Raw genomic sequence first — 10,817 nt, 5'->3', positions numbered from 1 at the left:
AAGAGTACATTTATAATATTCAGTTGGACACTTAATCAAGACAGCTGACACTCTTCAAGATTAATTAGCTTTATTCATGATTCTCTAACCCCTAAAATACTGTCTTGTATCTGTGACAGAAAATGGCCACCTGAGAAGGCCTTTGGTGCGTTTGGTATTTTCCTGTTGATCGTGGGCAAGCCCCATGCTTGTACTGTTTCACCCACAGTGGGTCACCAAGAGGCATGCTCCTGTTCAGCTGGACTCCTTCACAAAGTTTTGGGGAGAACGAAGAGTGGAATGGGTTTTGGAACTGGACCCAGAAGATGCAGGCCAACATCTCTGCTATTGCTAAGCTGGGTGACCATGACCTGGGAAGCCATAGACAAATGTTGATACTTCTCTCGGGAGGGTTGACTTACTTATTAGGTGCAGCAGGCATGGAATTTAAGGATCATATTATTTTATATCCTGGAAATACTTTCATTCTCAAAATAAGCAGAACCTGAAGAGCAATGATGTCAGTCTGGGGATTAAGGTGCACCTCATCAAGGCCACAGTCTTTGCAATTGCTTGCTATACATCAGAAAGCTGGACAGTGACTAGGGACGATAGAAGAATTGATACCTTTGAGCTGGGGTGTTGGAGAAGAGTATTGAATGAACCGTGGACTGCTAGGAGAACAAACAGGTTTTCCCAGAGAGGGTGAAACCAGGCTGCTCCTTGGAAGCAAAGATTCTGAAGCGACGTCTGACATACTTTGGTCATGTTGCAAGGAGTGACAATCCTTGGAGAGGGGCATCATGCTTGGGAGGGTTAAGAGACAGCACAGGAAAGGAAGAGCCTTGAGATGGATGGATTCAGTGACTGGGTAATGGGAGTAGGTGTGCCAGAGACACTAAGGTTGGCTCTGGATAGAGCAGGGTTCAGAGCTGTTGTACACACAAGGTCACTGTAAGTCACAAGCAACTCAACAGCATATAACAACATCCTTCTACTGCTGTGAAGGAACTCTTCAAAGTACTGAAAAGCAAGGGTGTCAGCTTAAAGACTAACATGCGCCTTGTACAAACCAGTCTTTTTAGTTGCTTCCTAGATATCTGAAAGTTGCGGAATGAATAAGGACAACAGAAGAATGATCAATGCCTTTGAATTGTGGTGTTGGAGAAGAGTATTGAATAGCCCATGGACTTCTAAAAGAGCAAACCAGTCTTTTGTAGAAGAAGTGCCACCAGGGTGCTTCTCAGAGGCAAGGATGGTGGAACACTGGCCCACACTTGGGGCTTGTTTTCAGGAGGATACAGTCCTGGGAGAAGAAGGCACCATGCTAGGAAGGTGAGGAGATGAGCGAATGACCGGAAGATCCTCACCAAGGTCACTTGACACTGACTGTAACAGTGGTCTCGAGCGTCCAGAGGTGGAGCGGGTGGGCAAGGTTCAGAGCCGCTGTTCGTATAGGATCATTATGAGCCGTAGTCTTTGGAGGAAGGGGCTCATGAGGGTGCGCAGGGCTCCGATCATTCATAATGTGGCCATGTTTCGGTTTCCTGGTTCCATCTCAGTAAAAGGAAGCTATTGAGCCAGATGGTCTGTCCAGCTAATGCCTTTGCCAAATCATTCACATCACGGAGAGGGACGGGCAGTGTTGAGGCAGGTGCTGTGACCGTGAGTTCATTAGTCAGCAAGAAGTGATTCTGTAATGGGGTGAGCTCTGGTCGCCTAGTGGCAAGAAGCTGCACTGCATTCCCAAAGGTGTGTGGTTCGAATCCACCAGATGCTTTGCTGGAGAAGGAGGAACAATCTCCTCCTGTGCTAGTCAGATCCGATTTGATGGTACACACACACAAAAATATTAAAATAAGAAAAAGAAATGATTCTGTAATCAAGTGGAGTAAAGCACGGACTTTATAATATAGACAAGAGAGAAAAAGTGACGTAAGGGCAATGAAGGCCTGTCTTGCACCCAAAGACTTTATCTTGAAAGAGTTAGTGTTCTGAACGTGCCATTTTCCAAGTCCAGAAATGTAGCCACAAGAAAGATGAAGGTGTCTGACGTACCTAGTCACTGGTCAGATCCAGTCACTCATGGGAACAGATTTGAAATAGCAGGCAGTTTGCACAAACCACTCACATATGCATCTTTATTGATTTAACATGTGCATTTATGTAAGACAAGGTCAAAATAGCAGAGAACAAGGGGGCACTTTCCTCCTCCTCTGCTCCTAGTGTCCACATCCTGTGTAGGTCCAGACACAGACCCAGTGTCCACTTTCACAGTAAGGATGCCCAGAATCACAGAAGAGCCGGATTTGCCACCCTGCCCAGAAACAGAAGCATTCTAGAGGTCTCTTCATAGATCATGAAGTGAAATGGACGGTCCACTTTGATGCTAGGAGGCAGGGAATAAGCTATGATTTCTGACAGAGTGCCTGCTGCTGCCTCTGTTCCCTTTTCATCCACCTCAATCATTGCTCTTTGTAAAACCTAGAAAAATGAGAAACGAGAGACTGTTTATGTGGCTGTGGAGAAGCCGGAATTAATTGAGCCCCTTGAAGTTGTTCACTGTGCTCTTCCCCACAGACCTCTGCCCCTGGGACTTGGTGGTCTAGGCCTGTCTATGCTGGGAGCAGTGGTCAGGGTTCACGTGACCACAGAGACTCCAGGAGGCCAGGTAGGAAGCTCAGTTTGGGTCTGGACTGAGGGAGTCTCTGGCTGGCGGTTCATTTGCACATCTGCATGTCTGATCCACAATTATTTCTGGAGCATATATATTGTACCGTGGATTCCTGAACTAAAAGAATGCTCACTGGAGGTTTATAAACTGCCTGGGACTTCAAAAGGCCCCTAGAACTTTGACTTCCTCCTGACTGGTAGCTGGGGCACCTTCCATTTCCTGCCACCCAGTAGTGCTCTGATGAGTTTGCTGGGACAGGGCGTGGTCCCCATGTCTTGAAGTCCACTTTGGACTCAGGCTGCCCGTATTCCTGCCACCTGCCTTTTATTGGAGACTCTCCTGTCCAAGAACCTCACGTGCTGTGACTTGTGCCCTGTAGTTTATCAGATGAAGGGTTAATGTGTTCCCACAAAGATGTATTCTGGTGTACTACTAAAGCTTGGGAGTGATTTTTACATTTCAATACTAGGCATTTTTAAACTGGTGATTTCTTTTCAGAGCAGCAGCACATTTTGGTTTTCACTTAGTCACAGCAGTAATGGGATTTGTAAAGTCTTGTCTTTTGTAATGGATTGAATGGTGGTCTCCCCAAAAAGGTACATTTACCTTCACGGCCCCAGAACCTACCAGTATTGCCTTATTTGGAAAAAAGGATCCTTGTGGATATACTTTTTTTTTTTTTGGTCAATTTTTTTTTCATTAATGACTTTATATATATTTTTTTACACGATATTCTTTCCACTTAGTTTTTTCCCCCATTCATTCATAGTTGCACATTTTCCTCCATAAACAAATGGTGTTTGAAAAATTGGAAAACTGTAAAAAACTCAAGCAAGATTCATACCTCATGCCATACACAAGATTCACACCTCACGCCATACACAAAAACCAACTCAAAGTGGATCACGGACCTAGGACTAAAACCAAGGACTATAAACTTCAGTAGAAGAAAGCTTGGAAGAACTCTAGAAGCTGTAATCCACAACATAAACAGTCTTCCAAGCATCCTGAAAAACCTACAACCAGGAAAGGATAAAATAGATGAATGGGACCTTCTAAGATACAGTTTTGTTAAGGACTTGGAGGTAAGTTCTACCTGAGTTACTTGAGTGAGCCTAAACGCATTAGCAAGTGTCGATGTGAGAGAAAAAGGCTCACGCACACAGCTGAGGAGGTGCTGTGAGGATGGAGGCAGAGACTGCAGCAGTGTGGCAGGAAGCCAGGGAGTGCTTTCAGCCCCAGAAGCTGGACGAGCCCAGGAAGGGCTGTCACTAGATCCTGCAGAGGAGCAGTGTCCCTGCCACCACTGTGGGTTTGGACGGTTAGCCTCTGGAAGTGTGAGAGACTAAACGTCTGTCGTTTGTGCCACCCAGTGTGCGACAGTTTGTTATAGTACCTGCGGAAACTAACACGCTATCCCCCAGAAACCTGGGGTTGATTGCAGGCCAGGTTCATCTACTGAGCTGCACTTCCGTGGCTGATCCCAGCTCTCCTGAAACTGAAGAATGCATTTGTGGGGGAAATGTTAGCACAGTTAAGAACGAACGTGGTGAGACGTATTGTTCAGTTATTCAGAGACACACAAGGCTGCTTTCTTGATTGAACAGTGACCGGGCCTTCCTCCTGGCATAGGTGAGCATGGCCTGTGGACACCAAGCAGGCCCAGGATGCACAGAACTGCTCCCAATGACTCACAGTTGCTTTCCTTCAAAACCAACATTTCAGTTGAAAAATACGTCTTAGCTAAAGGGACTTCAGGAAGGTGAAGAGTGACCAGACCTGCGCTTCAGGGTTCATCCAGGACCTCAGAATGTGCTTCAGGGAAAATACAGCGGGTACAGAAAGCAGTTTTAGCCATCTGTGACTTGGGGTGCTTTCCCAGAAATGATAAGTTAGTTCCCTGTAACTGGAACTATTTTAAAAACAGAAAGAAACTAGAAAACAGTTTTGTAGAGAGATTATAGTGGGAATCCCCAGCAAGAAGGATTAATACTGACAGGAGCAGTGGCCTTGAACATGGTAGAGATACTGACAGCGGCACCAGTGAGGGTGTAAGTTCCAATCTGTTGTTTGTAGGGTCTCTGAGTCATAGTCGACTGTAGTGCCCTGACAACAGCATTATAGATGGGGTTTCCATAGATAGGAATTTGGGCCAATTGACAGCTAGGGTTTCTTTCCTCTTAAAGGTGGTGCTGTTTCTTGACATTGTAAAGTTGCATTCAGCATGCATGATGGCTAGCCTGTGAACCTGCTCCTTTCTCCTTGAGAACAGGGGACAAGAGAGAGCTCTGTTGTTGTTATGTGCTGTAGAGTCGCTTGCGACTCATAGCGACCCTGTGTGTACAGCAGCCCTAAACTCTGCTCTGTCCTGTGCCAACCTCATTGCCTCCGACACACCCATCCTGATTACCCCAGTCACTGAATCAATCCACCTCATAGAGGGTCTTCCCCTCCTGTGCCGTCCCTCCACCCTCCCAAGCATGATGTCCCTCTCCAAGGACCTGTCTCTCCTTACAACATGTCCAAAGTATGTCAGACGAAGCCCCAGAATCCTTGCCTCCAAGGAGTAGCCTGGTTTAACCCTCTACCTAAGAGAAATTATTAGGGAAACTTTCATGAGGTTCTGAGAAGTCCTAAAACATCCAACCTGGGTGCATTTCAAATCTCTAAACTCAAAAATTACATAATCACAAAATGAGCAAAAGCATTTGTCACCAACATTTCATACTCAGTGTCCTGACCTTATAGAGAGGAATCCTGGTGTCAGAGAATGTTAAAGCGCTAGCCATAATGTCAGCAGGTGGAAGTGACCAGAAGCTCTGTGTTTCCCTAAAGTCTATGGCCTGGGAAAGTTGACGGGCAGCTCTGCTCTCTGCTTGGGCTGCTGTGGGTGGGGGTCAGCGCCTCGGCAGCAGGCGTCCTGGGCTGGGCCTGGGGAGGACGGCAACTCACCCTGGATACTTTGAGGTTTCTTGTGGTTACGGTGAGTTCACTCAGATCAGCCAACGGCGAGAAGATCCTTCTGATTCCCAGCTTCTTCAACAGTTCATGCATCTCGTACTTCTGATCTAGCTTGAACTTGGGAAAGAAAACTTCCATTTTGCTGTGGCACAAGTACATATAACAATGAAATGTAGACAAAGCTGCAGTGCTAGACCACACCCTTCCCTCCTCCTCTTTCTGTCCTCTAGAATGGTTTCTGCTGGGAAGGCTGTGCCTTGCTCAGCTCACGAGATAGAGCCGTTCTTTTGTCATGTCACCTTAGAGGGAGTTTTGGGTTTCCCTTAGCTCTACTGTGAACCTACTCCATGAGAATGAGCCAGTTCTATTTCTCAGTGAATGACCCACAGTCTTTTCTGCAAAGAAGGCCACCCTTTGTGTCCATTTTCTTATTTTAAAACCACTGAAACTAAGCTGATGACTGTTTTCTAGGCCATCTTTCAGACCTCTAGATAAAGACGGCTTTCATGAAATTTCTAAAATAAAGTTTCTAAAATACACTAGAGCTTCAAGGAGGCCCCAGGAGTCTGCAGCCACCCTAGTTGTGGGAGGGCGTGAAGGACCTGTCAACCCCTGCCCATCTTCAGAGACACTCAGGCATTGTCTGTTTTCTGGTTTGAAGTTCTGAATTAGTCTTCAAGAACTCTTTTTTTTTTTTTTAAATTAAACTGAAGTGAGGCAAAATACAAAACAAAAAGCCACTAGCAATCATACAGGACTGTCAGTGTATTAAGTAGTGTATGTTGAATATGCAGAATAAGGTGCATCATGTAGCAAGAGTTTAATGTACCTTGTCCTCCTCCAGTCAGTCCCCTTTGCTGAGTTCAGTTGACTAGACGGACTGGAATATAACTGAGGACATGGCATGTCCTGAAGGTTGATGATGCACATTTTCAGTCAGGTAACATTTGTTGAGGGCTTACGTGTCTGGATCTTTACTTGGCACTAAGGACTCAAAGGAAAATGAAGTTGAATAATGAAGCTGAAGTGGCCTTCGGGGACCATTAGCTGGCCTGGCTCGGGGGGCAGAGCACTGGGCCCTTAGGACAGCTTGCTTCCTTGTGTTCTAGTGCACGGAGCGGTTTATTCAACAAGCATTTGAAGGTCTCTGTGCCTCAGACGGGGCTCTTCTCTCTATACAGCGCCTCCCCCAAGCCAGAGAATCTCAGCATTCTATTTATAGGCCAATGACCCCAAATTCTTTAGCTCCAGCCTCTCTGGGTCTCTAGGTCCCAACCACTAACTACCTCCTTCACTTCGCTACTTGGATGTCGAATAGATATTCTGATCCAGGGGACTCCTCAGTTTACCCCCAGACCTGTTCCTCCTGTGGTTACTCCATTCCGATAAATGACAAGTGCATCCTTCAAGTTGTTAGGGTCAAAAACTTTCCCATCCTTTTTGGCCCCCCTGCTCTCTGTGTTCCTCATGTCTAACCCATTAGTAAATCCTACCACCTCTCATTTCATAAAAGGCCCAGGAGTTAACTCGTCCATGTGGCTGGCACTGCCACTGCTGTGGTCTAAGGCAGCCAGTGTTGATCTGGGTGGTCACAGTGGCCTCCTGCCTGGTCTCCTTGCTGCTCCACAGCCTTTTTCCTCCTGTGATCCTTTTTCAAACACAGGAGCGTGTTTGATGCCTCAAAATCTAAGATCACGTCATGCGCCTGCCCTGAACATGATAGTAGGTTTCCATCTCCCTCAGGAAAAGTCTGCCGTTTCTGTGGTCTGAAGGTCCTAGATTACTGACCCTCTGGCCCATCTCTGGCCTTGTCTTCAATCACACTGAGGCAGCCGTGCTGACTCGCGGTCCTCAGACCCCCCCAAGCACACTCCCATCTCAGAGACACTTTGCCTCCACATCTACGCGCGTCGTCTTTCATCTTCAGGATTTTGTTCCCTTCTTAGGAGACCTTCCCTGTCCCCCACCTGCACCCTATTCTTGACCTGCTTCATTACTGGGTAGCTGTCTCCCCTCGCGGAATGTAAGCACCACGAGGGGAGTGATTCTTGCCTGTTTTGCTCACTTGAGCAGCACAGTGCCTGGCGTGCTGGAGCAACCCCCTGTCATAGCTGGTAAATGAATGAGGATGCTAGGGACAAGGGAAGAGGCAGGACAGTGCCTTCCTGAAGCTGTGGCCCACTGAGGAGATGGACGTCAGAGCACAGTGCACTGGGTGGGAACGTGTGGTCCACGCCAGTGAGATGGACATCAGAGCACAGTGCACTGGGTGGATGGGAACGTGTGGTCCACACCAGCAGAGATGGATGTCAGAGCACAGTGCACTGGATGGGAACGTGTGGCCCACACCAGCAGAGATGGACGTCAGAGCACAGTGCACTGGGTGGATGGAAACGTGTGGCCCACACCAGCAGAGATGGAGACAGAGTGAAGAGGGCGAGGGCAAGGCCCCTACCTGGTCTTCATGTTCCGAAGCCACCCCTCCACCAGGTCTGTGGTCAGGAAGTCTTCAAATGCCAGGTGGTCACCCATCTTCTGCATGAGGATCACCAGCATGGTGGCGTTTCCTTCATAGGGCAGTTTGAGGACGTGACAGCGGAAATTCTTGTCAAAGGTGGAGGCGAACTTGCCTGACTTGTACATCATGGGCACCTTAACTGCCCTGTACTTGTCCAGGTGGAAGGTGTCCACTTCCGTGAACACAGGGTTAAATGGAGTCAGCCATTTTCCTGAAGAAGCAAGAAAAGAGCACATGGCAGAGACCACCCTCCTCGGAAACCTGGCTCCTACTGAGCTAACGGAGGGTGCAGCCCCCGTCCCCGCGTCCCGGGCTGCGTGGTGAGCTGACTCAGACGGACACAAATGCCTGCAGATTCGCTTTACCCAGGTCTTCCCTGGATGCACACCCCGGAGCAAGAACACCACTTCCAAGGATGCCTGTGCCCTCGTTCTGGGCCTGCACCTGTCTGCTCATCGCAGCTGGTACCCTAAATACCCACCATCTCCTACTCTCAGGCTCTGGCCTAGAAAAGATGGTGGGCCTTGCCTGTCCCTGTCAGCCCAAGGGGCCCTCTGTCTGCGAGGTCACCTCGTGCATGCCCATGAGCGGGCCGCATCACCTGCAGGGGCTGGTGGGGCCAGACCGATGACACCCCACCCACCCACTGTTTCAGGTGGTCCTAGGGGAAAAGGTGCCCTGCTGACCAATAGCCACGTGAGGCTGGAGTGTGTGACCTGGCCAGCAGTGGAGTGGGACTTGTCTTCTTGCACATGGATCTGCAGGCCTGGTGACTTATTAGGAGAGGCAGCATGGTGTCCTGGACAGAGCCTGACATCAGGGGCTCAGGAGACCCTGGCTCACATTCTGTCAGCTGCATGACCTTGGTCAAGTTAACCAACCCTCACAGAACTCCACTCTCCTCTGTAGAAAGGGGACCATAACTTCTGCTCTGCTTACTTTGTAAGCAATTCCAAAAATCAAATCATGAAATCCTTAACATATGGAGTACCTGCTAGTGGCAGCAGGGCACGACCCCGTGACCTTGTTCAAACCCTGTAGGCAGGAGAGCAAACCCAGCCTGCTGCCAGCAGGTCGGTTCTGACTCACAGCAGTGACTTCCCATCTGGGTTCCGAGGCTGCAAATGTTGACGGGAAGGGACCTCCCATCTTTCTCCTGTGGAGCCGCTGGTAGAGTCACACTGCTGGTCTTTGATTTAACACCCTGGCACGTACGGGGTAGAGCAAGGCTCCTTGATTGGCAGGAGTGGCAATCCAATCAGTGTTAAGAATCTAAGGACAGCATCACCTGCCCCAGGTTGTGAAGGAGAAAGTCTGTGGTCCTGAATCTCGGCGGTGATGAAGCCCACGCGGCATAGTGGTGGTTAAAACACTTGCCTGTTAACCTCCAAGTCTGAGGTTCAAACCTGCCAGTCACTCCACAGGGGAAATCTGAGGCATACTGCTTCCATAAACAGCCTTGGGGCCCCGGGGTGTTCCTCTCTGTTCTGCAGGTTCTCTGAGTTGGAATGGGATGGGTCATAACTGGGTTTGTTTTTACGCCCCTGGGCTGTAGCTTCAGATGCTCTAGATTACTGAGGGCATAAACACGCAGTCTGGGGCTGGGTCTCAGCAGACCGTGTCATCTACCACTGCATCGTGTAACCTCATACCCGTTCTCATCTAGGTGTTGCTCAGAGAGAGGGAAGGGAGAGGCAGGCGGCCTATGGCTGTGGGAAGGGGAACATGCTAGTGTACCTTTGAACAGGATGTAATCCATCAGAATTAATTTGGTTTCCGGATCAATCTTGTCAAGGAGCTGGGGGATCCTTCCCTGCGTCTCTTTCTTAATATACTGATTTACAAGCCCAGTGGCCTGTGATGTATTGAAGAAATCCACAGGCACACACTCTGTTTTGAAATACCTCTTGGATAAATTGAGGAAGGTCTCTTTGACGTCAAAATCCTTGTGGATGAAGGCCAGGTTGCCGTGGGTAAGGCCCAGCTCCTGATTGAGGGACAGGGTCTCTCTGAGTCCCCTGAAGAGGGCTGGCAGGGTCCCATTCAGGGCCTGCAGGCCCAAGCCGCTCAGGATCTGGGTGCGAGTGGGCCCCGCAGCCCCCAGCATGAGGGTCGCCATGGCGAAGGACAGGCTGAGCGGGGAGAAGACCACGTTGCCTTCGTGTCTCGTGGAGATCTTGCGCAGCAAACGGAAGGCAAAGTTGGAAATCTGCTGTGAGAGTTCCTGCTCATTGGCCACCGACCAAGGCTCTTCCTCCTCCTCCTCCTCGCCAGGCTGGGGAACGAAGGTCCTCAGAGGCTCCAGCGTCCCTGCCTCAGCCTCTGGCACTGGTGTGCTAGGGGTCAAGCCAGGCACTGGGCATACCTGTGCCAGGAAGAACAGTAGTAGCAGGCTCAGCCCCACCTTCATGCCTTGTCCTCCGAGCAGCTGGACCTCCAGGCTCTAGAAATGAAGAGGCAAGATTACTGCAACTGCTTCTCTGCTCACCTCCTCCATGTGGTGGGCACGTCCTCCTGGGACCCTGCTGCTTTGTGTGTGTGTGTGTGGGGTCCCTCTCTGCCCTCTGGCAATGTCTCTTGGCTCCTTCACATTCCTCTTCGGGGAAGGCCTTGTTCCGCCCATCCGTCCTCCACCTGGGCAGACCCACGTGGCCTCCCAAAGAGACAGGTGAGGAGGCCTGGGTG

The 10,817-nt window shown here is 49.4% G+C and overlaps 1 protein-coding gene across 1 annotated transcript; it reads right to left on the bottom strand.

Annotated features, from left to right (window-relative positions):
* Positions 1-2,271: 2,271 nt before the first annotated feature.
* SERPINA10 (serpin peptidase inhibitor, clade A (alpha-1 antiproteinase, antitrypsin), member 10) lies at positions 2,272-10,542 on the bottom strand. The gene is made up of 4 exons (XM_006879201.1): positions 9,870-10,542; positions 8,070-8,343; positions 5,606-5,756; positions 2,272-2,463 (listed from the first exon to the last, which is right to left on the bottom strand). Exons 1-4 carry the CDS (start codon positions 10,540-10,542, stop codon positions 2,272-2,274), a joined length of 1,290 nt encoding a protein of 429 aa, XP_006879263.1.
* Between the last annotated feature and the right edge of the window lie 275 nt (positions 10,543-10,817).

This window comes from Elephantulus edwardii, unplaced genomic scaffold, assembly GCF_000299155.1.
Source record: "Elephantulus edwardii isolate Elephantulus edwardi_28Jun2011 unplaced genomic scaffold, EleEdw1.0 scaffold00002, whole genome shotgun sequence".
NCBI lineage: Eukaryota > Metazoa > Chordata > Mammalia > Macroscelidea > Macroscelididae > Elephantulus > Elephantulus edwardii.
Note: the sequence above shows the minus strand (reverse complement) of the source record. Positions and strands in the feature narration are given on the sequence as shown.

Excerpts from the sequence above, each read along its gene's own strand:
- SERPINA10 (XM_006879201.1), bottom strand. The coding sequence starts at position 10,542 with ATGAAGGTGGGGCTGAGCCTGCTACTACTGTTCTTCCTGGCACAGGTA. Across the intron at positions 8,344-9,869 it reads GGATTACATCCTGTTCAAAG|GAAAATGGCTGACTCCATTT; the intron begins GTACACTAGCAT and ends TTGCTTCTTCAG. Across the intron at positions 5,757-8,069 it reads CTTCGGAACATGAAGACCAG|CAAAATGGAAGTTTTCTTTC; the intron begins GTAGGGGCCTTG and ends CTTGTGCCACAG.